Source organism: Hoplias malabaricus, chromosome X1 (genome assembly GCF_029633855.1).
Source record: "Hoplias malabaricus isolate fHopMal1 chromosome X1, fHopMal1.hap1, whole genome shotgun sequence".
Lineage (NCBI taxonomy): Eukaryota > Metazoa > Chordata > Actinopteri > Characiformes > Erythrinidae > Hoplias > Hoplias malabaricus.
In genome coordinates, this window is record NC_089818.1 from 9,613,784 (window position 1) to 9,641,434 (window position 27,651).

Sequence of the window (27,651 nt, forward strand, 5' to 3'; positions counted from 1 at the left end):
TCAGGATCTCCCACAGGCTGGAAAACACAGTTAGCAGCGCGCAGGTGAGAACACAACACAAGTTTGGACGATTGAATACTTTGCAGAAAGACATGCTAATATGGCTAAGTTTCAGTAAAATCAAATAGCAGTCCGTTATGCAAATGACATCATGGTAACTAATGTGACCATTAGTGTTCTTTAACTCTTAGAAACTTTCAGTGATGCTTCTAAACCATTACACAAAGAGATAACAAATACTCCCCCTACTGTCTGCCCTGAAATCTGGCAGTCTGCTGATAGAGGAGTCCCGGTGGGTGCATATTCAAACTGTGCAGAGTGTAATTAGTCAGAGCACAATCTGAGCTCTTTGTGTGCTCAGTTTGGGGTGGTCAGCGCTGTGTTTAATCTTTTTTTATTTTTTCCTCACTAATATATCATACATTATAATTATCATACATAATAGAGTTGACAATAATATTAATATCGCCAGTGAGGACGATGCAAACGAGATGCTAATTCATTGCGAAATGAACACTCATTTATACGGTCAAAATTTTCTTCATCCCAGATCAGACCAAATCCAGATGGAAAGGTCACTGTAGGTCAGATATGTCCGACACATCTGGATGACTTCTAATTTTTAAGTGTCTTTAAACATGTCTTGTAAACGTGATTTACGTGGCTGACATTGTCGATGTCGTAAGGGCTAAAGAGCTTTTTAGAGAGGGCAGATATCGCACGTGCCTCACACACCAGATCCTCAGCAGATGGATCACAGAAGGTGTGGAGGCCGGTAAAGGTGGTGTGTGAGCTTAAACACAATATGGGCTAAAGTGGACACTCGCTCGTGCAACAGAGTGAGACATTTCGTAACACCAGTCCAACTCACCCCAAAATGTAGTGAACAGGGTGGTGCACTTTAGCTACACCACAGCACTATGCTGGAGGGATTTTTACCCCTCTAACCCACACTTGCCTCTGAGTATGGTTGTCTTAGGCTCTGGGCAGATGCATCAAAACATCCCATAGTGATTCATGCAATGTTCATTATTTATAACCAAATTCACAAAGTATAAATCTTGTCTACAAACGCCTGGACATAGCGTTTATCACTGGGATGAGCTCAACGTCGGTAAATTAAGGTCAAGAACTAATTACGAAAGTTTTGAATAAAATAAACTCATCCCATTGTAGTTTATTAGCATAAACTAGCATGCTAATTTAATCTGTATATTTATAAAAAATCAGCTTTAAGTGGTTGCATTGATTTCTTTAAACATCTAAAGCCTGTGGATTAGCCGTAACTGTGAGCAGGTGCCTGGGTTTAGCATCAGCTCCTAGGCTGGAGACGGTTCTGTTCCTATATAAATAACTCATTACTGCATATACGCTTAGGTATAAACTTAACATTCATTCATTCATCTGTAGTCTTCCAGATTCATTGGTGCAAAGACAAGTAGCCTGTCCATCTAGGGGAATCACAACCTCACCCAGTCACTCAACCAGACACACACACACACACCTGTGGATTATTTCACACACTCACCCAGTCACTCAACCAGACATACACACACACAGACACACACACACACCTGTGGAGTATTTCACACACTCACCCAGTCACTCAACCAGACATACACACACACACACACACACACACACCTGTGGAGTATTTCACACACTCACCCAGTCACTCAACCAGACATACACACACACACACACACACACACACACCTGTGGAGTATTTCACACACTCACCGAGTCACTCAACCAGACACACACACACACACACACACCTGTGGAGTATTTCACACACTCACCGAGTCACTCAACCAGACACACACACACACACACACAGCCACTCAACCAGACACACACACACACACCAGTGGAGTATTTCCCACACTCACCCAGTCACTCAACCAGACACACACACACACACACACACACACACACACACACACACACACACCTGTGGAGTATTTCACACACTCACCCAGTCACTCAACCAGACACACACACACACACACCTGTGGAGTATTTCACACACTCACACAGCCACTCAACCAGACACACACACACACACACACACCAGTGGAGTATTTCACACACTCACCCAGTCACTCAACCAGACACACACACACACACACACACACACACACACACACACCTGTGGAGTATTTCACACACTCACACAGCCACTCAACCAGACACACACACACACACACACACACACACACCAGTGGAGTATTTCACACACTCACCCAGTCACTCAACCAGACACACACACACACACACACACACACACACCTGTGGAGTATTTCACACACTCACTCAGTCATTAACACACTCACCCAGTCACTCACACTCATTCTCCACCAGTGAGCAAAAGCCTGCATGGTGTAATCCAAGAGACAAGTCTGAAAATTTCCCCCCTTCCCCGAGGCCCCGGTGGCTTTGTTACGCAGCAGGGGGCAGTTTGCCATTTTGCTGAGCTGGTTGAAGCTCTTCTGGTGGCCAAACCCCTGACCGAGACCCTTGTACACACCCGTTTGTAAACACAGGGCTGGGCAGCGAGGAGTGACCGTGTACGCTCCCCGCCGTAAGTCACAGAAGTTCCTTTTTGGACAGGGCTTTGGGAAAAGTCAAAAGGAAAAGTCGGGTGCCCGGAAAAAGAGGCGTGAGCAAATTTGGGAGGTTATTTTTGGAATGCCACGGGCGAGGAGCACCGCCCAGGCCTGCCTTCTGTCGCCATGGCGATGGCTGTTTTAGAATGCAGCTGCATGGAAAAAGTCTGCGGGACAGACAGGTGGTACACAGGAGAGTCCCGTGGCACAGAGCCGGCCCTTTTTCCCATGATCCCCCCCCACCCTTCGCTCCCTGCTGCTGCTGCCTGCTTCTGACCCTCGTACACCTTGCCTCTCCCCCAGGTCCTGCAACCCTCCCACCTTAAATACGTGACACAGGAGGAAAACAGGACGAACTAACAGTTAAGGCCATCTCTATCTGTCTGTCTGACTGCTGCATGTGTGTGTGTGTGTGTGTGTGTGTGTGTGTGTTTGTGTGTGCAATGAAAATACATAAATGGAAATTGTGAACCCAAGCTCAAAGTGGAGCGACAAAAATCAAAAAGGAGCGGAAGAAAATTACTTGACAACGTGAAATCTATCGAATCTCTGCTGTTCCTCTGTGAATGGAAAGTCTCCTCTGGTTTTGAGTCAGAAGGTTGCGGCGGATGTTTGTGATGGAGCAGTTGTAACAGGAGGAAGGACAGACGTTTTTATACAATTTGAGGTTTTCGGACTCCCACTCAGCTGGGAATTTCTCACCGTTACTTGCCTTAGAGATTCATGAAATGATTAGGGACTATTGGAGCAGCTGCACGTGGAATCAACGCTGGAGGGGGTGATGTTGTAGAAAACGGTAATTTTTGAAAAAATCCAACCAAAAAAGTCCCTTCCCTAAATTTTGCCCTCCTACCATCACTCTGCGAACCCCCCAAAGCACTACGGCTGAATCTCAAATAGCTTCCTCCACCCTACGTAGTGCACAACATAGGTCATAAAATAATGACATTGTGTTAATAATAAAGCCATTTCTGTCCCTGTCTAACATCTAGTGCACTGTCAGTGTATAGGGCTGTAGCCGAATAATCAGTGAAGGGCACTATTTAGGGAGTAGGGTGCTATTCAGGACAAAGTGTGCTTTACGCTGGGAATTTTTCCCTCCAGTGTGGCTGCTCCTTCCTGCGGTGAATGTATTTGTTCCTCCCTTTTTCCCCTTCATCCCCTCCATGACCCCTTTGTGGGGGTATGGGGGGATGATCAGATATTTATGTCATCAGAGCATTTATTTTACTGGTTGACTTTGGCATGTAAAAATATTTCAAGAAACACAACAGGAAGTGTTTTTTTTTGTAAAAATCACTTAATCCATTTTTAAAGAAACACTAGGTAAGGCTTTGCGTTTTCACTCCTGTGCTCCATTTGCAGGTGCAGAGTTTAATTCACAGCATGAGGCAGTTTCCTACCCTCTTCTTAATGTTACATAGTGGAGTTTCTGCAGTGCTGAGCCTGGAGTAGCAACGACTGAGGGTCTATTCTCCCTAATACAGCTCAGTTGAGCATCACAGTGATTTTGAAGCTGTACTTCTAAGGTAAAAATACTAACTAGCGTTACTTTAAGGTCAGAGGGGATTACAGCCCCAGCATTGGGCTGTAGGACAGTGGAACTGCATTCTTTACTGTGATGGAGCACCATGCGTTACCTTTGTGATGCAGAACTAATCCTCCAAAAATCACTGCCTGACTTCCCTAACACTCTCCTGCCTGAATGCCATCAAATCCTCACAGCGATGTTACACCATCTCCCAGAAGAGTGGTCTGCTGTTACACGAACAACGAGGGTAAACAGTCAGACTAGATTCAGCCTACAAATCAACACCCAGCTCCAGATATCGTTTAAATAATAGTTTTTTTATTCATTTCGTTAGCAGAAAGCATACTGTATACATAAAATACCCTTGAGATTTCTATAAATATTTCATGTTAGAGAAGATACAAGATTGAATTCACTGTGTGCCTAGTCTGGAGGGAAGAGAAAAGAGAATACAGTCAGCCTGTTGAGCTGAGCCGATGCAAAATAAGGCACAGGGACAGGGTCTCTTACACACGATCATGCATTCATATAGAGGAAGAAGAAAATATCCCAAGGTATCCATGTCATAAGAAGGAACAGAAACGTCGGCTATCCATATTAAGTGCATGCGTTAGAAAGACAATTTATTTTTAAATTCGACAGATAAGACGAGAGCCTTCAACATCAGGAGACCTCTCTGGTTTGGTCTTTGGGCCTTACACAGGATGGAAACCAGTGGTTCTCAGTCACAGTCTTGGACGTTCCTACTTGCGTTTTCTTTTGATTGTAATCACAATATCGGGTTTTCTTTATTAAGTCCAGTAGCGGAGTAGGGGGTGGGCGGGCTTATAGCACCACAGCTATAGCCATTGGAGGCCAATCATCATGCCCCACTAAACCAATGCTTCTACAGCTGTGATCTCCAAAGGGCAAAGGCATGTTTCTGCTGTGCAGCACAGGGCAGTTTGGGCATTTCCGAACTGGTTTAATGCTGGTACATTTACTGTAAATGTTCCTCTCCAGAATGTGTGGCTTTTATTGTTGATAGAATGATGCATATAGATATCACTGTCATATTTTAACAGTCCATAAACTGTATGGGGAAAAAAAACCTTATATAAGTTCTATTAGAGCAATAGTGATTACTTTATTTAAAGTTATAATATAAAAGATTTCCTTAACTCCATCTTAACTCCCTCTTTACTCACTACTGCCCACAGCAGAGAAGACACACACCTGTCCAGGACTGGGAATAAGAAGCATGGTCCTAGATATCTAGCCTACACAGATTAGTGGAAGAGAGACTCTAAAATATAGAAGACGTATTCATTACATGGTAAAATCCTTTGGTGTCGTGTCATTTATTGCTGCTGGACGTTGTCTCCGTAAACCGTACATCAACCCCTATGTATAACCACGTGAATATTAGTAATAATATGTTCATTGAGGCTGTTATACTTCTGCACCATCTCTGGGAAAAAGAAGCCAAATGGCAGTTTAATTATTAATAATTTCATGTTCCTGAAGCGCATCTGGAAATGTCGAGCCTTAGCCCTGAAGGCTAATAATATAAGGCCTAGACTTGGGCGGTATCTCTGTCAAAAACGATTGGGATTAAGCTGTTTGTTTCCTGTGGGTGTGTTTTTGTTGTAGCGCCATTATAAAATGCCCTTCCCGTACTGGTCTAGTCTCAAACTAGGCTAGTTTTTCAGTGAGAATAATGACAAAAGATTAGATTCTAGGAAAGGTTGGCTTCTTCAGCCAGGGTTTGGTCTGTGAACTGCAGCTAGGTGTCACACAGTTCTTAGCACAAACCTGCTGTGAACTCTGCCTGGACAAACCATAGGGCTGAGTGCCATTTCAAACAAAAAAGATGGAGTGATAGTCATTGCGCTTTAACCACTGAGCTCCAATGGATGGATGGTGTGGGGTGTGAGTGGGGTGTCGGGGAGGTAGAGGTGGTCCAACGTCACTGAGAGACTACACGCTTTACAAGGAACAAGGACAGGTGATTAAGGCATATGTACAGCATTATTAAACATACATATTTCAACATAATTCGCGGCAGACGTCTTTATATGTATATGCCATGGTATAAAAAACAAAATGGAGGAAAATAATAAAACAAGGTCTAAACACTGGTCTACTTTATTCACACATTCCTACACATTTCCAGCCTTTTGTATTTACTGTAAACAAACGAGCGACTGAATTAAAAAAGGTATAAAAAGGAAGTAAAGATAAAGAAGAAGAAAGGAATTGCATCCTGGTTTGTGCTTGCCGCAAGGCACTGCAGTATCTGCCGCCGCGTGATGAAGCCTTGGTCCTGACCGCCCGGACGTACCGCTTCATCACGAAGAGCTGAGAACAAGGTCTCGGCAGAATCTTGGTCCGCAAAAAGAGTGAGTTCGATTTTAAGGCAAGAGCTAAACGAGAAATAAGAGGAGAACAGTCACGGAGGGCGCTTCTTCGCACCTGCTTGTGTTTAAGGCCGTTCATGTGAAACATTCAGTCAAGTGTAGTTGTTTCTATTGATTTGTCAGCTGTGAACACCCAGACTCCAGGTGTGTCCAGGTGTGGACGGGGTGGGGGTCAGAGGGAAGACTTGGTCTTGGTCCCTACTTTCGTCGAACGTCTCTGCCGCTGTCTACGAGTGACTGTGGGCGGAAATGCTGGACAAGTCGTTCCTGATTATTTCATTGACTGTGAACACAAGAAGACACAGAAATGAGGATTAATGTGTGTACAGTAGACAGCACATTCAAAACACAAATATGATTGGCCCGTGTCATTACATATTGAATATGGCTGGCCAGTATAATTACATATTTAATATTATAGGCAAGTATCATTAAATACTAAATCTGATTGGCCATTATCATTAAATATTGAATATCATTGGCCAGTCTTGGATATGATTGGCCAGTATCATTAAATACTGGATTTGATTGGTCGGTATATTTGAATATGGAATATGACTGACCAACGTAATGAAATATTAAATATGATTGGCCGGACTCATTGAATATTCATGTGGTACACATTATATATTCAGAATAATGGAATGAGAGAGTATCAATGAATTTGCTTAATATCATAGTTCATAAATAATAAAGATAAATATTAAGAACAATTAGGCGCAGCAGGTAGTGTCACAGTCACACAGCTCCAGGGACCTGGAGGTTGTGGGTTCGATTCCCGCTCCGGGTGACTGTCTGTGAGGAGTGTGGCGTGTTCTCCCTGTGTCTGCGTGGGTTTCCTCCGGGTGCTCCGGTTTCCTCCCACAGTCCAAAAAAAAAAAAAAAAAAAAAAAAACACACATTGGTAGGTGGATTGGTGACTCAAAAGTGTCTATAGGTGTGAGTGTGTGTGTGTTGCCCTGTGAAGGACTGGCGCCCCCTCCAGGGTGTATCCCTGCCTTGCGCCCAATGATTCCAGGTAGTCTCTGGACCCACCGCGACCCTGAACTGGATAAGGGTTACAGATAATGAAGGAATGAATTAAGAACAATTATTCAAGTAAACACAACAAACACATGTTTCTTGAACTGTGATTAAACCTAGTCCTGGACTCTTGGAATTGGCCTAGAAAACATCTTAAAAGTCTATAAAATATTATACAGATGAGGCTTCTAGTTACTGCACTAAGAACTAAGGACTAGCGCCGAGGCGAGGGTTAAACCTCTGAATCCAGAGCCTTAACCCAGGACACACAATGTTAGTCTTTGTTGGATGTTTTTCTGTGATTGTTTAAGCCCTACATGAGTCAGAAGGGTAGAGTGGCAGATTTGTCCTGGAGTGTGTTGTGCTCCCGCGCCTTTCCCACACTCTTTGAGCCAGACTTCTGAGTGTTTTTATCAGCTGTGTTCTTTGGCTGCATCCAGGGAAGTGACTGCAGAGAATCTCAGTCAGAGGCCAGGTGACCCTGAGAGTGTGGCATCCCCTAAAAGGCCAGAGCTGATAACAGCAGCACCAAAAAAAAAAAAAAACGAATTCCACACAATAGAAGCATGTCACTAGACTATGATAATATTATAATATAATAATGATACTGTGTAATATAATACTGTGTAAAAAGAAAAAAAAAACACACCTGGCTTTATTCATTTTCCAATCAAAACAGCCATTAAGCCTGTAGTTACTCATTACACAGTCGTAGAATAACGAGCGAGAAAATGAGAATCCTGACAGCCATGCAAGAGTGACCTGGCAAGCCACCAAATCAGTCCCTATCTAATACACACCATTATAGAAATCACTCCAGAGACCTGATCCGAGCATCATTGGTATTACCTGGACCACAAGAAAAAAAAAAAAACACAAAAAACACAATCGCACACACTACCACCCGCCTCAGGAGGGTGGGGGCGAGTGTGTACTTCCTCTGAGACATGTGAAACCAGCCCAAGCCCTTTTTCTTGAACTGCTGATAAAATGACACCACAGAACATATAAGGCCTTTAAAGGAGAATGCAAACCGCCCAGATCTGTCAGATCAGCAAACAGACCTCCATACTATCCAGGCCAATGGGCAGAGATTTGGGAGAGGGGGTTTGATATGGGGCTGACTGCGGGTGATATCTCCAGGCTTAGACCACTGCTGTACACTCGGGACCTCAACTTCTAAGACTGGAATGTATATGTCTGTGAATGTTTTTGCTAGAGTTTCCTGCCTTCATTCCCGACGCAACTATGATTATCTTGTACGTAGTGTTGAATTTAACTCGGAATTAAATGCCCTTTAACCTTTTCACAGTACTGTACATAGGGTTTGTACTTTATTCGTCATTATAGTGTCATTTATATTAACAGACCACCAATAACAAAGCCTTATCAGCTTATCCAGACACACACACACTTACATGTATGCACAGAGCTCCAAATCCGTTTTCCTACATTAGGGCAGTCCCTGTGGAAAACAGGAGGCTAAGCCAACACTGCTGGCTGTTTGTACCTGCTGCTGCTCGGAGCAAAACAGGCATTTACATGCCAAGCTCGCCACCTTCCCCCCCCCTTGCATCTCACAAAACAAACCACAGAAGCATGCTCATAATTACATGATCAAATTTTTATGCGCCGTTGGAAAGGCTGGGATGTACACACAAGGTTCAAAGTGCCCCAGGTAACACAGAGTGGAGAGGACAAAGGCGATCAGCAGCTCAGCAGCAAACAGCGCGACAAGGTTTTGTTTTCAGAGGAAAAGCCTTCGCTTCCTTTTCACCCGTGTGAGTCGTGGCAACTGTCGGGGCTTCTCCGAAATATTCACACCTACACGGCAACCACAACACTGCACTGTTTTGCTTTATCAACTAATAGTTTCCATTTCCAAGCCCTCAGCTTTTCCACTGATACAAAAAAAGAAAAGCACGAGAACTGGAAAAAAAAAGAAAAGAGAGATTTACGCCAGCAAGGTGTCCAGAGGTCTCTAATCACACCCTGCTGACATTCAGAACAGCCACTGAAACAGGATGTTGTAAACTGTCAAACCTCAAAGCTACAGGCATGTCTATTTATAGCTCTGCATTAATATTAGTTCATCAAGACAATAAAACAGAACAAAGGGGGAAAAAGAGAAAGACTGTGATGGCGACGGTCGGAGGAGATTGTCCAGTGTGGGAGTGTTACAGACGCAGACTGCAGTCACTTGGGGTCAAACTTGGAGTCCTGCCCTGCTAAGCTCACCTGATGCAATCCGTTGTAACAATCTCTGGCATTAATAAGTAATAAGACACAGGTTCGTTTTCACAACAGTCTTCAACAAATAGGTCTTAAACATTGACGCTCAGCTGTCACTGTGTTGTGCACAGAATAAAGCCACAAAAGCATATCTTCCTCATTACTGGTTTATTCAGTTGAGCTCCTTCTTACTGATATAATGCAATATCAATATATATCGCAATATAAAATGTTTTATAATAACAATTATATGATTTTTATACACATTTTTAATATTTCAGTGCATATTATTTACAGCATCTGAGGTTGTTGTTTGCTGGTGTTGTCGTGTTGCCTTCAGTTATTGGCAGTTTTTATGTGGCTTTTTTATTGCTCATAACAATATCGGAATTATATCGTATTGACCAAAATTAGGAAATATATTGTGATATAAATGTTGGCCATATCGTCCAGCTCTATGCTCTGGTGAGATTGCTAAGAAATAGAAAGAAACTGATCAATTAAAGAAGTAAAAAAACAAAAAATAACAGCTGTAAATGAAAAAAAAACCCCCAAACCTGAATTTATTACATTACTTTTTCACTATTAATATTGGGCACTAGGTCAAATTTGACACAACAGCAAACATCATTTGAACACAACGGCTGTCCTTCAAACTCTGTGAAATCTTCTTCCCTTCTACTGTAAAGTTACTATTTTCTTTGGACAGCGATGATATAAAGAACTGTGTTTTTAGCTGTGTGTGCTTTTGTTAGTCTACTGCTCATTGACTTATCCATTGTCTTCTGTAGAAACTGTGCACTGCTGAACTACACTAAAGCCTCACCGCTGGCTGCGCACCTGGGATGTGGAGCTTGGAGCAAAGCCCTGAGCTGCACAGACTGAGGCAGAGCTGCTACCACATGGTTAATCTCAGTGAGTAGGCCAAGGTGTGCTGATAGGAATAAAGGGCTGGGGAGAGTTGAAGAGAGAGAAAGTAACATCTCACACTGATGTTGCCAATATTATTGATAGCACTGGTGTGTTTTCTGCTTGACTTCATCCTAGAAGTGTGTGAGGGTCAAACTGGGAAAACACACTGAAATGAATGGGGTTTTAATTTAACGTGTAATTAAATTATATGAGAAAATATAAAAAGAAAAACAGATAAAGAGGACAAAAATTGATCAGCACAAGACTGTCAGTTTGGCTTAGACAGTAATGCAAATTCACACTTCCTCCCACACACACCCACACAGAAGCTTGGCTACAGACTGAGCATCTCGGAGTGTGACAGAACACAGAAGGTTTGGTTTATTAAAACATGTTTCATCCCTGCAGTGTGCCAGTCTGTGACAGTGTCACTGCCAACACACACACACACAAACGTGACTACAGCGAGTAAACCTCCCCCCTCCCTGCCCGTTTTCCTTTAAGGTGTGGTCCATCAAACCTGAGCGTGTCCCAGGCACCTGCTAATCTCCTCCTCCACACACGGAGCAGTGACCGGCCACTGACGTCCACTCCTCTAAAAATACACAGCGCGGGAATTCCAGTTCTGCTTCATTTCTGCAACGCCGTGCTTTACTTTACTGCTATGACTCTGATGCACTGTCAGCACTGATGTCAGTTTGCTTAGTTTCCATTGCTGACAATCTGGGGGGACACAACACGTGTGTGCAACGCTCTGGGAAAAATATATATATAATCCAGCACCGATAATAATACACAGGAGATGAGAACAGGACTCACTCCTCCTCTACTGTAGAGGCAGTAAACTCTGTAATCTGGTTAATACGGTTTACACACTTCGGGAATCTACATTCTTATCAAAGTAACAAGGTCATAAGGACGTTTTGGGGGCCCCGGAGAAGTTCATCTGAGCCCAGGAGACCTAAAAAGCCTTGCTCCCTCTTTTCCATATCTCTGCTCATGGTGATAGCTAACACAGGCATCTGTTAGCTGATGTGACAGATCTGGGTGGTTTACATTCTCCTCTGATGCGTTAAGCTGTTCAGTGGCATTGAGTTAGCGTCGGTTTGAAAAGAATTCACAGAGGAGTACCAAGGAAGAACATACTCGGAGGAAGCTCCCATGCTCTGTTCTGATTGGAAGAGGCTCACTGGAAGTCAGGAAAGACTCAGGGAGTCTACATAATAAATAAATAAATAAATAAATAAATAAATAAATGAAAAAGAAGGTTTGTGGTTTGAGGCCTTTTCCGGGACCCCTGGAACAACGAACCATGAAGTGAAAAAGGGGAAATCTGAAGACAAGCATAAGCACCAACACCCAGATACACTTTCAGCTACACAGCTTGAGCCTGGTTAGCGGATCATTACAGCTCCACTCGAGCCTAATTTCACACCTCTAACAGCCAACAACACTGGCAACACGGAGAGCAGGAAGGGGTGGAGTAGGAGAAGAAAAGCAAGCAGAAAGAGGTGCGAGGGGAGAGAGGAGAGCCTGTGGTTTGGTGGAGATGGACGACCGTCGCGCCTGGTCAGTCCTGCGCGTGAAACCCGATTCTGATGATGAGAATGAGGGGAAGCTAACTGGAGCGTTTTAACCCCGTGGTGAAATCTGCAGGTCCGGCCTGCAGTGAGACAGAGTGTAGGGCTGGTGTTTTAGTCTTTGCCTGTGGTCGTATGCAAATGTTCCAGTGGCCCTTGTCAAATTAGGTTTTGCTTGACTTTTTGGAGCGAAAATAAATCAACAGCAGGGTTATTCAAACTGTGTCCTCTGGAGACGACCATTGTCATTTGTTTTTAAAGAAGCTTCTCCTCAACTAAAAGAAACTTATACATACTTGTGTATGTATAAAACAATTAGGTCCAATCATCCTATCTGTGACTGTCTGTGAGGAGTGTGGTGTGTTCTCCCTGTGTCTGCGTGGGTTTCCTCCGGGTGACTGTCTGTGAGGAGTGTGGTGTGTTCTCCCTGTGTCTGCGTGGGTTTCCTCCGGGTGACTGTCTGTGAGGAGTGTGGTGTGTTCTCCCTGTGTCTGCGTGGGTTTCCTCCGGGTGACTGTCTGTGAGGAGTGTGGTGTGTTCTCCCTGTGTCTGCGTGGGTTTCCTCCGGGTGACTGTCTGTGAGGAGTGTGGTGTGTTCTTCCTGTGTCTGCGTGGGTTTCCAACGGGGGACTGTCTGTGAGGAGTGTGGTGTGTTCTCCCTGTGTCTGCGTGGGTTTCCGCCGGGTGACTGTCTGTGAGGAGTGTGGTGTGTTCTCCCTGTGTCTGCGTGGGTTTCCTCCGGGTGACTGTGAGGAGTGTGGTGTGTTCTCCCTGTGCCTGCGTGGGTTTCCGCCGGGTGACTGTCTGTGAGGAGTGTGGTGTGTTCTCCCTGTGTCTGCGTGGGTTTCCTCCGGGTGACTGTCTGTGAGGAGTGTGGTGTGTTCTTCCTGTGTCTGCGTGGGTTTTCTCCGGGTGCTCCTGTTTCCTCCCACAGTCCAAAAAACACACGTTGGTAGGGGGATTGGTGCCTCAAAATTGTCCGTAGGTGTGAATGTGTGTGTGTTGCCCTGTGAAGGACTGGCGCCCCCTCCAGGGTGTATTCCCGCCTTGCGCCCAGTGAATTCCCGCCTTGCGCCTTGCGCTCAGTGGACCCACCGCGACCCTGAATTGGATAAGGGTTACAGATAATGGATGGATTGATGGAATTTAATATTTTTACTAATCTCAAAACTCTTCAGTGCCCCCCCCCCCCTTTCTGTTTGTGTGAAGAAAATGGATACAGCCAAATCCGAACCTGCTTTTATCAAAACAGTAATCTCTCAGAATCCCCAAAACCTCCTCAATCTGCCGAGAATGTCTTCACTGCAAGCGGTGAAAAATTTTTTTGCAGAGATCCTTTAATATTACGCAATTGCTGTGATTCTTACAGCAGATATGATCTACTAATTCCTCCTCATTGGATTTAATCCTCATTACTAATTAATCCTGAGACATCTGAGAGACACAGGAGTGAAAACATCTCCAGCACATTTCTATCAGGATCGCAGACTACCACTGTCTTTTTTTTTTGCTTTGAAATCGTATCTGTTCAATGGAAGAGCAGCTTTCACAGAAACGCTTTAACCTTGTTTGAACTGCCCGTGAAATTGATTTGGCAAAGGAAGCTTAACTCTGAATTTGATGCTGTAGGAGAAGGGCAATTGAATTTCCTGCTACATATTACTTATTGTTTCCCCACAATATCAAATCTGCTCTCGCTTTCAGCTGAAAGGCTAATGGGCTATCCGCAACCTCCCACGCGCTAGAGCGCGGCAGGGAGGCGGCCCTGAGAGCCCCGCGTGCCAACTCTCGCCTTAACCCCGTGGAGAGGAACGTTAAGAAGGGTTAAGGAAGCACAAAACACAAACGCACAGATCAGTGGCTAATCGGCTCTTCGGCGCAACACTCCGCCAGAACTGGGTGAGCCATGGATCACGTTCTGAAAAACTGTCGATGCAGAGAATCCTGCGCTGCCCATGTGGAAGCATTCAGCTCAGAGACTGACAGCACGGAGAAGAAAAGAGAGAGGAGGGGGACTGAGGGGAATGGAGGGAGTGTTTGTTTAAATATGGCTTTGAATAAAGAGAGAGTGTGCGAGAAAGCGAGAGGTAAATGTACTGGTGGTGGATCTTAAAGGAGTTTCCCTAGGCCTCTGCTTCTGCTCTCATTCACCATCACAGAGCTCAGTAGGAGGAGGGGGAAGACCGCAGCAGCTCTAAAGGCCAGAGTGCACTGACCCAACAAACAAAAAAAAAACCCACAAACATTAGCAAAATACTAGCATACCAAAACACTCGGGAGGATGCAGCATATCTGTCTGTGATTGGTCGGGAAACACCACAATAAAACTGCTGCAGGCAAATACAACCCCCCCCCCCCACCCCCCGTGTTTATAATGTTCAGAGAAGAACCGATATGCTAAGGTGGTGAGATGGAGGCTGCTAGCCGAATTGCTAATGTGTCTGGGGAACGCAATTTACATCAGCCCAACAGGGACATCTCCAGCCCAGCCTGGGGCTTCAGCAACTGCTGTGTAAAGATGTTTGTCAGCGCTCTCAGGCTGAACTGGGATGAGTCTGTGAGGTCCCTATGATCAAACCACCTTCCAGTGTCGTGGTCTCCTGACGTTTCTCTGAGGAAAAGGACAGCCATTTCCTCTTAAGGACTTTTCCCCTGCAAGGCTGTCCAGGTGGTCTGGCTCACGTCCTTCACCTGTTGGAGTGAGGGGCGGCCTCCGAACTGGTTTACTGTGTGTGTGTGTGTGTGAGGAAACAAAAGTGCACTGTGAGTCTCCGGAGCCTGATCAATTACAACTGTTGCCAGGGTGAGTGAGGAAGCCCAGGAGACACCAGAGTCTGCTCGACCCAGACGAGAAAGAAAGAAAAACAAAACCCTGCACAAAACACGCACGATCTTGTATCTGTGAGTTGTGGGGACATCAACCCTAACCCTAACCATAACCCAACCTTAAAACATGTCTCCACCTCAACATGTAACTATTTACATTGTGGGGACCCGCTGGTGGTGAAGAAGTGCCCACAGTGTGAGTGTGTAAACAGGCTTTGGTCCCCACTATGTGATATATTCACACACACACACTGGGAGAACACTAGAAACACAGCCTCCAGAATTAGCCGGCCAATCTAACAACAACAGTTCCACCCTCTGTAAAGACAGCCCTGTTTACATTGGCTTGCCTTGAAACAGGCCCATGTCCTTTGATCCACCGAGCTTTGGTGTGTCTCCCTATCACACTCGTCTCGTCATCCCTCTGTCTCTCTCTTTCTCTCTCTCTCTTCGTTATCTCCCCCTCCCTCCTCAACTCTGCTCACTTCCTCTCTGTCCCGAGGGACGGTGAGGTGTGCGGCCTCCTTGGGAGTGGTGTGTGCGGTGGGGAAGGTGTTTACATGGTTAGGGCCTACTCTCATGTGCCCTAATCAGAGATGTGCAGAAATTATTCACAATTTGCCGCACTGCACAACACCGTCCACTACAGTGTTACGCCAAGGATAAGTGACAGTTTTCAAACTGTGGGGAGGACTGGGGAACAAGGGATGACCGGGTGAGGGGTGAGGTATTACAAAATAGTTTCCGTTTTCATAAAAAAATATTATTTTTGTCTAATTTAGTAATTCTTATAATAAAGAGCCATCAACAGAGTTTATGAGAGAGGTAGCATTCAGGAGTTTAAGCTGCTGGACCCTGGATGTGCTCCCTCTAGTGGGGAAACACATATTCCCATTGTGTTAAACATGAGCGAGTGAGTGAGCAGTGAGTTTTGATCTAAAACGCAGAAACACAAACAGAATTCATACTTCGACTGTTACTACTCTTAACTCTATTGTGACATCAGCGCAAAACCAAACCCAGTGCTTCAGCTCCACATGCTTTAGCTGATCGACTGCATTTGGAAGCAGACAAAGTGTGAGAATGAAAAAGGATGGCTTTAGCAAGGCTTCCTGCCTGAATAAACAGGGGGACTTCTAAACTCCTGCCTTCGTGGCTTTGCTGCGTCTTGCAGATGGACGTAAAAGGCATGTCTGCTCGATGAGATATGGGTTAAAAATGAAAAACGTCTGCTAGCCTCAGTCAGTGAAGGTTCACGGCAAAAACTCTTTGGCCATCAGATAAGCGGCGTTTGATGAATACTGACCTGGAAAGCGGCTCGGCGACGGCGTCCGCGAAAGGCGGATAGTCATCTAGTGTTCAAATATGGTGGAAAAGCAGGAGCATATTGAAGCAATCTCGTGTTTGGGGTACGATATAAAGGTCGGAGTGAGAATTTGGCACTACACCTGCGTGTAAATGGGATTTATGACATCAGCATGTGTACTCTGGCTCTTTAAATCACCTGTACCCCGTCAGTCTTAATGTCAGATTTCAAATCAGACTTTATTCCTTCTTATATAAAACACTTCTATACGCCGCACGTTCTGCTTCCAGAAAGGCTTACATCAGAGCCAGCTTTATTGGTCTCTATCCATCACAGGGAGCGAGTGCTTGGAGGTGCCTTAGCCGTCTGACTGAGCAGAGACTCTTGGCCGCACGCCTCATGCCTGACCACTTCTCTATATCCAGAGAGAGAAAGGAAGCTGAGGAACAGTTTAAATTTATTTATTTATTTATTATCACATCAGACCTGGGGCACTCTGAGCACTCCTCCTTGGCTGGGGGCACACGTTCTCATTGAGGTCACCGAGTTCTGGAAGTGCTACAAGCTCTGTCTCTCTCAAACCAACGGTGCGTGATAAAAATCGATATATATTGTAGCACCCTATTTTTAGCCTGCACCTGCACTCTCATATGTGTGGTCAATAGCGCTGGACGTTTCCAACTTCGCGTCAAACTACGCAACTAAGAGAATAAGATTTAAAGCCGCCACATACACAGAAAAAGGAGGGGTTCGATTCCCTGTCCAGGCAGGAACACCAGAGCTAGTGAAGATCATACAAAAAGGCTGTGAAAAGCCTCTGAAATGTTTAAATGTACTTTAGACCGACACACACTCACATCTACAGACAATGTGGTTTTAATCACAGAGCCTTTCTGAGGGGTGAGATCTCAGGAACTGTTTCAATGCTTTCATTCGTCTTGACAATGAATCCATTCAAATCACATTGTATTTATTTCTTGTCTCCCACGTTATCTTTGTATATCCTCGCTTTTAAAGCACTCGAAATGTCCGCAGTATATGAAAGATCCTTTCAATAAACTTGCCTGGCCGTTCACACAGTCCTGTATGCATGGCCTGACCCCTACAACTTCCTCAGATATCACCCCATCATGAAGACATTAAAAACAGGAATGCCACTGATGCTGTGCCTAATGGTTTAAAAAGTCATGAATGGTGAAATGGTTGAGATATTTTAAGGCCATCTGCTGGTGTTCCCCCATAGTTTTCATACCATTGCTCTTGGATACTCTTTTTTCCACTGCCTCGTTTCAGGACCGCCTTAAATGCCTATATCAGTCCTACATCTGGACCCTCTGAAATAGCCATTCAGCATCGCATGACCAGAGGAATCCACTGGAGACCACTGATCATCTGCTCTAGCTCCTACACACAAACACGTGCCCAGATAAAAAACTAAGGAAATAGACATATTCCTGCCTATCACTGCAGCTAACGGAGACAACAGACTTTATCCCAGGACTTTGAACACACACACACACACCGATACACACACACCTGCAGCAATATGGCACTGTCATACGTAAATCACAGCCCTGCCTTCACCAGGTTACGGCCATAGGATTTCATCACCTGCAGATTTAATACTGACTCTGGCTCCGTGAGCGTTCTGTCTGAGTGCCTTAGCAGAGGAAGGGACCGTGAATCCAGTATAAATCTCACAGCTTTAACATAAACACCTATGACAAGGCTCCACGCTCACAATTTGGCCCAATTTCACAAAAACAACGTGCTTGAGCCCTCGCCACGATTATCGCCATGCCACGTGGAAGACGGACGACTGGGCGGTGGGTCAAATAACTGTCTCTAACTCAGGGACTGTGGAGTAAGACGTCACACATTGCTTCTCTCTAAAAAGATGTAGATTACTGTGGGATATTGAAAGTATGACTTTAATATATAGAAAGAGATAAAGGTTTGATATTGTTTTTAATGTAGGCGTGAGTGAATGGGTGAGTGTGTGAAACTGTCTATCGGTCTGACTGTGAGTAACTGGGTGAGTGTGTGATATTGTCCACAGGTGCGAGTGTGTGAGTGACTGGGTGAGTGTGTGATATTGTCCACAGGTGCGAGTGTGTGAGTGACTGGGTGAGTGTGTGAAATTGTCCACAGGTGTGACTGTGTGAGTGACTGAGTGAGTGTGTGATATTCTCCACAGGTGCGAGTGTGTGAGTGACTGGGTGAGTGTGTGAAATTGTCCACAGGTGCGAGTGTGTGAGTGACTGGGTGAGTGTGTGATATTGTCCACAGGTGCGAGTGTGTGAGTGACTGGGTGAGTGTGTGATATTGTCCACAGGTGCGAGTGTGTGAGTGACTGGGTGAGTGTGTGATATTGTCCACAGGTGCGAGTGTGTGAAATTGTCCACAGGTGCGAGTGTGTGAGTGACTGGGTGAGTGTGTGAAATTGTCCACAGGTGCGAGTGTGTGAGTGACTGGGTGAGTGTGTGAAATTGTCCACAGGTGCGAGTGTGTGAGTGACTGGGTGAGTGTGTGAAATTGTCCACAGGTGTGAGTGTGTGATATTGTCCATAGATGTGACTGTGTGAGTAACTGGGTGTGTGTGTGAAATTGTCCACAGGTGCGAGTGTGTGAGTGACTGGGAGAGTGTGTGAAATTGTCCATAGGTGTGAGTGTGAGAGTGACTGGGTGAGTGTGTGATATTGTCCATAGATGTGACTGTGTGAGTGACTGGGTGAGTGTGTTAAATTGTCCATAAGTGTGAGTGTGATTGGGTGAGTGTGTGAAATTGTCCACAGATGTGAGTGTGTGAGTGACTGAGTGAGTGTGTGAAATAGTCCACAGGTGTGAGTGACTGGGTGAGTGTGTGAAATTGTCCACAGGTGTGAGTGTGTGATTGACTGGGTGAGTGTGTGAAATTGTCCACAGGTGTGAGTGTGTGAGTGACTGGGTGAGTGTGTGAAATTGTCCACAGGTGTGAGTGTGAGAGTGACTGGGTGAGTGTGTGAAATTGTCCACAGGTGTGAGTGTGAGAGTGACTGGGTGAGTGTGTGATATTGTCCATAGATGTGACTGTGTGAGTGACTGGGTGAGTGTGTTAAATTGTCCATAAGTGTGACTGTGTGAGTGACTGGGTGAGTGTGTTAAATTGTCCATAAGTGTGAGTGTGATTGGGTGAGTGTGTGAAATTGTCCACAGATGTGAGTGTGTGAGTGACTGAGTGAGTGTGTGAAATAGTCCACAGGTGTGAGTGTGTGAGTGACTGGGTGAGTGTGTGAAATTGTCCACAGGTGTGAGTGTGTGAGTGACTGGGTGAGTGTGTGAAATTGTCCACAGGTGTGAGTGTGTGAGTGACTGGGTGAGTGTGTGAAATTGTCCACAGGTGTGAGTGTGTGAGTGACTGGGTGAGTGTGTGATATTGTCCATAGATGTGACTGTGTGAGTGACTGGGTGAGTGTGTTAAATTGTCCATAAGTGTGAGTGTGATTGGGTGAGTGTGTGAAATTGTCCACAGATGTGAGTGTGTGAGTGACTGAGTGAGTGTGTGAAATAGTCCACATGTGTGAGTGTGTGAGTGACTGGGTGAGTGTGTGAAATTGTCCACAGGTGTGAGTGTGTGAGTGACTGGGTGAGTGTGTGAAATTGTCCACAGGTGTGAGTGTGTGAGTGACTGGGTGAGTGTGTGAAATTGTCCACAGGTGTGAGTGTGAGAGTGACTGGGTGAGTGTGTGATATTGTCCATAGATGTGACTGTGTGTGAGTGACTGGGTGAGTGTGTTAAATTGTCCATAAGTGTGAGTGTGATTGGGTGAGTGTGTGAAATTGTCCACAGGTGTGAGTGTGTGAGTGACTGGGTGAGTGTGTGAAATTGTCCACAGGTGTGAGTGTGTGAAATTGTCCACAGGTGTGAGTGTGTGAGTGACTGGGTGAGTGTGTGAAATTGTCCACAGGTGTGAGTGTGTGAGTGACTGGGTGAGTGTGTGAAATTGTCCACAGGTGTGAGTGTGTGAGTGACTGGGTGAGTGTGTGAAATTGTCCACAGGTGCGAGTGTGTGAGTGACTGGGAGAGTGTGTGAAATTGTCCATAGGTGTGAGTGTGAGAGTGACTGGGTGAGTGTGTGATATTGTCCATAGATGTGACTGTGTGAGTGACTGGGTGAGTGTGTTAAATTGTCCATAAGTGTGAGTGTGATTGGGTGAGTGTGTGAAATTGTCCACAGATGTGAGTGTGTGAGTGACTGAGTGAGTGTGTGAAATAGTCCACAGGTGTGAGTGACTGGGTGAGTGTGTGAAATTGTCCACAGGTGTGAGTGTGTGATTGACTGGGTGAGTGTGTGAAATTGTCCACAGGTGTGAGTGTGTGAGTGACTGGGTGAGTGTGTGAAATTGTCCACAGGTGTGAGTGTGAGAGTGACTGGGTGAGTGTGTGAAATTGTCCACAGGTGTGAGTGTGAGAGTGACTGGGTGAGTGTGTGATATTGTCCATAGATGTGACTGTGTGAGTGACTGGGTGAGTGTGTTAAATTGTCCATAAGTGTGACTGTGTGAGTGACTGGGTGAGTGTGTTAAATTGTCCATAAGTGTGAGTGTGATTGGGTGAGTGTGTGAAATTGTCCACAGATGTGAGTGTGTGAGTGACTGAGTGAGTGTGTGAAATAGTCCACAGGTGTGAGTGTGTGAGTGACTGGGTGAGTGTGTGAAATTGTCCACAGGTGTGAGTGTGTGAGTGACTGGGTGAGTGTGTGAAATTGTCCACAGGTGTGAGTGTGTGAGTGACTGGGTGAGTGTGTGAAATTGTCCACAGGTGTGAGTGTGTGAGTGACTGGGTGAGTGTGTGATATTGTCCATAGATGTGACTGTGTGAGTGACTGGGTGAGTGTGTTAAATTGTCCATAAGTGTGAGTGTGATTGGGTGAGTGTGTGAAATTGTCCACAGATGTGAGTGTGTGAGTGACTGAGTGAGTGTGTGAAATAGTCCACATGTGTGAGTGTGTGAGTGACTGGGTGAGTGTGTGAAATTGTCCACAGGTGTGAGTGTGTGAGTGACTGGGTGAGTGTGTGAAATTGTCCACAGGTGTGAGTGTGTGAGTGACTGGGTGAGTGTGTGAAATTGTCCACAGGTGTGAGTGTGAGAGTGACTGGGTGAGTGTGTGATATTGTCCATAGATGTGACTGTGTGTGAGTGACTGGGTGAGTGTGTTAAATTGTCCATAAGTGTGAGTGTGATTGGGTGAGTGTGTGAAATTGTCCACAGGTGTGAGTGTGTGAGTGACTGGGTGAGTGTGTGAAATTGTCCACAGGTGTGAGTGTGTGAAATTGTCCACAGGTGTGAGTGTGTGAGTGACTGGGTGAGTGTGTGAAATTGTCCACAGGTGTGAGTGTGTGAGTGACTGGGTGAGTGTGTGAAATTGTCCACAGGTGTGAGTGTGTGAGTGACTGGGTGAGTGTGTGAAATTGTCCACAGGTGTGAGTGTGAGAGTGACTGGGTGAGTGTGTGATATTGTCCATAGATGTGACTGTGTGAGTGACTGGGTGAGTGTGTTAAATTGTCCATAAGTGTGAGTGTGATTGGGTGAGTGTGTGAAATTGTCCACAGATGTGAGTGTGTGAGTGACTGAGTGAGTGTGTGAAATAGTCCACAGGTGTGAGTGTGTGAGTGACTGGGTGAGTGTGTGAAATTGTCCACAGGTGTGAGTGTGTGAGTGACTGGGTGAGTGTGTGAAATTGTCCACAGGTGTGAGTGTGTGAGTGACTGGGTGAGTGTGTGAAATTGTCCACAGGTGTGAGTGTGAGAGTGACTGGGTGAGTGTGTGATATTGTCCATAGATGTGACTGTGTGAGTGACTGGGTGAGTGTGTTAAATTGTCCATAAGTGTGAGTGTGATTGGGTGAGTGTGTGAAATCGTCCACAGGTGTGAGTGTGTGAGTGACTGGGTGAGTGTGTGAAATAGTCCACAGGTGTGAGTGTGTGAGTGACTGGGTGAGTGTGTGAAATTGTCCACAGGTGTGAGTGTGTGAGTGACTGGGTGAGTGTGTGAAATTGTCCACAGGTGTGAGTGTGTGAGTGACTGAGTGAGTGTGTGAAATAGTCCACAGGTGTGAGTGTGTGAGTGACTGGGTGAGTGTGTGAAGTTGTCCACAGGTGTGAGTGTGTGAGTGACTGGGTGAGTGTGTGAAATTGTCCACAGGTGTGAGTGTGTGAGTGACTGAGTGGGTGTGTGAAATAGTCCACAGGTGTGAGTGTGTGAGTGACTGGGTGAGTGTGTGAAATTGTCCACAGGTGTGAGTGTGTGAGTGACTGGGTGAGTGTGTGAAATTGTCCACAGGTGTGAGTGTGAGAGTGACTGGGTGAGTGTGTTAAATTGTCCACAGGTGTGAGTGTGTGAGTGACTGGGTGAGTGTGTGAAATTGTCCACAGGTGTGAGTGTGAGTGTGATTGGGTGAGTGTGTGAAATTGTCCACAGATGTGAGTGTGTGAGTGACTGAGTGAGTGTGTGAAATAGTCCACATGTGTGAGTGTGTGAGTGACTGGGTGAGTGTGTGAAATTGTCCACAGGTGTGAGTGTGTGAGTGACTGGGTGAGTGTGTGAAATTGTCCACAGGTGTGAGTGTGAGAGTGACTGGGTGAGTGTGTGATATTGTCCATAGATGTGACTGTGTGAGTGACTGGGTGAGTGTGTGAAATTGTCCACAGGTGTGAGTGTGAGAGTGACTGGGTGAGTGTGTGATATTGTCCATAGATGTGACTGTGTGAGTGACTGGGTGAGTGTGTTAAATTGTCCATAAGTGTGAGTGTGATTGGGTGAGTGTGTGAAATTGTCCACAGATGTGAGTGTGTGAGTGACTGAGTGAGTGTGTGAAATAGTCCACAGGTGTGAGTGTGTGAGTGACTGGGTGAGTGTGTGAAATTGTCCACAGGTGTGAGTGTGTGAGTGACTGGGTGAGTGTGTGAAATTGTCCACAGGTGTGAGTGTGTGAGTGACTGGGTGAGTGTGTGAAATTGTCCACAGGTGTGAGTGTGAGAGTGACTGGGTGAGTGTGTGATATTGTCCATAGATGTGACTGTGTGAGTGACTGGGTGAGTGTGTTAAATTGTCCATAAGTGTGAGTGTGATTGGGTGAGTGTGTGAAATTGTCCACAGGTGTGAGTGTGTGAGTGACTGGGTGAGTGTGTGAAATAGTCCACAGGTGTGAGTGTGTGAGTGACTGGGTGAGTGTGTGAAATAGTCCACAGGTGTGAGTGTGTGAGTGACTGGGTGAGTGTGTGAAATTGTCCACAGGTGTGAGTGTGTGAGTGACTGGGTGAGTGTGTGAAATTGTCCACAGGTGTGAGTGTGTGAAATAGTCCACAGGTGTGAGTGTGTGAGTGACTGGGTGAGTGTGTGAAATTGTCCACAGATGTGAGTGTGTGAGTGACTGAGTGAGTGTGTGAAATAGTCCACAGATGTGAGTGTGTGAGTGACTGAGTGAGTGTGTGAAATAGTCCACAGGTGTGAGTGTGTGAAATTGTCCACAGGTGTGAGTGTGTGAGTGACTGGGTGAGTGTGTGAAATTGTCCACAGTTGTGAGTGTGTGAGTGACTGGGTGAGTGTGTGAAATTGTCCACAGGTGTGAGTGTGAGAGTGACTGGGTGAGTGTGTGATATTGTCCATAGATGTGACTGTGTGAGTGACTGGGTGAGTGTGTTAAATTGTCCATAAGTGTGAGTGTGATTGGGTGAGTGTGTGAAACTGTCCACAGGTGTGAGTGTGTGAGTGACTGGGTGAGTGTGTGAAATAGTCCACAGGTGTGAGTGTGTGAGTGACTGGGTGAGTGTGTGAAATTGTCCACAGGTGTGAGTGTGTGAGTGACTGAGTGAGTGTGTGAAACAGTCCACAGGTGTGAGTGTGTGAGTGACTGGGTGAGTGTGTGAAATTGTCCACAGGTGTGAGTGTGTGAGTGACTGGGTGAGTGTGTGAAATTGTCCACAGGTGTGAGTGTGTGAGTGACTGAGTGAGTGTGTGAAATAGTCCACAGGTTTGAGTGTGTGAGTGACTGGGTGAGTGTGTGAAATTGTCCACAGGTGTGAGTGTGAGAGTGACTGGGTGAGTGTGTGATATTGTCCATAGATGTGACTGTGTGAGTGACTGGGTGAGTGTGTTAAATTGTCCATAAGTGTGAGTGTGATTGGGTGAGTGTGTGAAATTGTCCACAGGTGTGAGTGTGTGAGTGACTGGGTGAGTGTGTGAAATATTCCACAGGTGTGAGTGTGTGAGTGACTGGGTGAGTGTGTGAAATTGTCCACAGGTGTGAGTGTGTGAGTGACTGGGTGAGTGTGTGAAATTGTCCACAGGTGTGAGTGTGTGAGTGACTGGGTGAGTGTGTGAAATTGTCCACAGGTGTGAGTGTGTGAGTGACTGGGTGAGTGTGTGAAATAGTCCACAGGTGTGAGTGTGTGAGTGACTGGGTGAGTGTGTGAAATTGTCCACAGGTGTGAGTGTGAGAGTGACTGGGTGAGTGTGTGATATTGTCCCTAGATGTGACTGTGTGAGTGACTGGGTGAGTGTGTTAAATTGTCCATAAGTGTGAGTGTGATTGGGTGAGTGTGTGAAATTGTCCACAGGTGTGAGTATGTGAGTGACTGGGTGAGTGTGTGAAATATTCCACAGGTGTGAGTGTGTGAGTGACTGGGTGAGTGTGTGAAATTGTCCACAGGTGTGAGTGTGTGAGTGACTGGGTGAGTGTGTGAAATTGTCCACAGGTGTGAGTGTGTGAGTGACTGGGTGAGTGTGTGAAATAGTCCACAGGTGTGAGTGTGTGAGTGACTGGGTGAGTGTGTGAAATAGTCCACAGGTGTGAGTGTGTGAGTGACTGGGTGAGTGTGTGAAATAGTCCACAGGTGTGAGTGTGTGAGTGACTGGGTGAGTGTGTGAAATTGTCCACAGGTGTGAGTGTGTGAGTGACTGGGTGAGTGTGTGAAATTGTCCACAGATGCGAGTGTGTGAGTGACTGGGTGAGTGTGTGAAATTGTCCACAGATGCGAGTGTGTGAGTGACTGGGTGAGTGTGTGAAATTGTCCACAGATGCGAGTGTGTGAGTGACTGGGTGAGTGTGTGAAATTGTCCACAGGTGCGAGTGTGTGAGTGACTGGGTGAGTGTGTGAAATTGTCCACAGATGCGAGTGTGTGAGTGACTGGGTGAGTGTGTGAAATTGTCCACAGGTGCGAGTGTGTGAGTGACTGGGTGAGTGTGTGAAATTGTCCACAGATGCGAGTGTGAGAGTGACTGGGTGAGTGTGTGAAATTGTCCATAGGTGCGAGTGTGAGAGTGACTGGGTGAGTGTGTGATATTGTCCACAGGTGCGAGTGTGAGAGTGACTGGGTGAGTGTGTGAAATTGTCCACAGGTGTGAGTGTGTGAGTGACTGGGTGAGTGTGTGAAATTGTCCACAGGTGTGAGTGTGAGAGTGACTGGGTGAGTGTGTGATATTGTCCATAGATGTGACTGTGTGAGTGACTGGGTGAGTGTGTTAAATTGTCCATAAGTGTGAGTGTGATTGGGTGAGTGTGTGAAATTGTCCACAGATGTGAGTGTGTGAGTGACTGAGTGAGTGTGTGAAATAGTCCACAGGTGTGAGTGTGTGAGTGACTGGGTGAGTGTGTGAAATTGTCCACAGGTGTGAGTGTGTGAGTGACTGGGTGAGTGTGTGAAATTGTCCACAGGTGTGAGTGTGAGAGTGACTGGGTGAGTGTGTGATATTGTCCATAGATGTGACTGTGTGAGTGACTGGGTGAGTGTGTTAAATTGTCCATAAGTGTGAGTGTGATTGGGTGAGTGTGTGAAATTGTCCATAGATGTGAGTGTGTGAGTGACTGGGTGAGTGTGTGAAATTGTCCACAGGTGTGAGTGTGTGAGTGACTGGGTGAGTGTGTGAAATTGTCCACAGGTGTGAGTGTGTGAGTGACTGGGTGAGTGTGTGAAATTGTCCACAGGTGTGAGTGTGTGAGTGACTGGGTGAGTGTGTGAAATAGTCCACAGGTGTGAGTGTGTGAGTGACTGGGTGAGTGTGTGAAATTGTCCACAGGTGTGAGTGTGTGAGTGACTGGGTGAGTGTGTGAAATTGTCCACAGGTGTGAGTGACTGGGTGAGTGTGTGAAATAGTCCACAGGTGTGAGTGTGTGAGTGACTGGGTGAGTGTGTGAAATTGTCCACAGGTGTGAGTGTGAGAGTGACTGGGTGAGTGTGTGATATTGTCCATAGATGTGACTGTGTGAGTGACTGGGTGAGTGTGTTAAATTGTCCATAAGTGTGAGTGTGATTGGGTGAGTGTGTGAAATTGTCCACAGATGTGAGTGTGTGAGTGACTGAGTGAGTGTGTGAAATAGTCCACAGGTGTGAGTGTGTGAGTGACTGGGTGAGTGTGTGAAATTGTCCACAGGTGTGAGTGTGTGAGTGACTGGGTGAGTGTGTGAAATTGTCCACAGGTGTGAGTGTGAGAGTGACTGGGTGAGTGTGTGATATTGTCCATAGATGTGACTGTGTGAGTGACTGGGTGAGTGTGTTAAATTGTCCATAAGTGTGAGTGTGATTGGGTGAGTGTGTGAAATTGTCCACAGGTGTGAGTGTGTGAGTGACTGGGTGAGTGTGTGAAATAGTCCACAGGTGTGAGTGTGTGAGTGACTGGGTGAGTGTGTGAAATTGTCCACAGGTGTGAGTGTGTGAGTGACTGGGTGAGTGTGTGAAATTGTCCACAGGTGTGAGTGTGTGAGTGACTGAGTGAGTGTGTGAAATAGTCCACAGGTGTGAGTGTGTGAGTGACTGGGTGAGTGTGTGAAATTGTCCACAGGTGTGAGTGTGAGAGTGACTGGGTGAGTGTGTGATATTGTCCATAGATGTGACTGTGTGAGTGACTGGGTGAGTGTGTTAAATTGTCCATAAGTGTGAGTGTGATTGGGTGAGTGTGTGAAATTGTCCACAGGTGTGAGTGTGTGAGTGACTGGGTGAGTGTGTGAAATAGTCCACAGGTGTGAGTGTGTGAGTGACTGGGTGAGTGTGTGAAATTGTCCACAGGTGTGAGTGTGTGAGTGACTGGGTGAGTGTGTGAAATTGTCCACAGGTGTGAGTGTGTGAGTGACTGAGTGAGTGTGTGAAATAGTCCACAGGTGTGAGTGTGTGAGTGACTGGGTGAGTGTGTGAAATTGTCCACAGGTGTGAGTGTGTGAGTGACTGGGTGAGTGTGTGAAATAGTCCACAGGTGT

General features: G+C 46.0%; 1 protein-coding gene across 1 annotated transcript in view; it reads right to left on the minus strand.

The window, feature by feature from the left end:
- Positions 1 to 4,504: 4,504 nt before the first annotated feature.
- The window catches only part of LOC136675895 (nuclear factor of activated T-cells, cytoplasmic 1-like), a 107,024-nt gene continuing 83,877 nt past the window's right edge, over positions 4,505 to 27,651 (minus strand). The window contains exon 10 of the mRNA XM_066652695.1: positions 4,505 to 6,822. Coding sequence (XP_066508792.1) covers positions 6,767 to 6,822 — 56 coding nt within the window. The 3' untranslated portion in view covers positions 4,505 to 6,766. The remainder of the gene's footprint in view (positions 6,823 to 27,651) is intronic.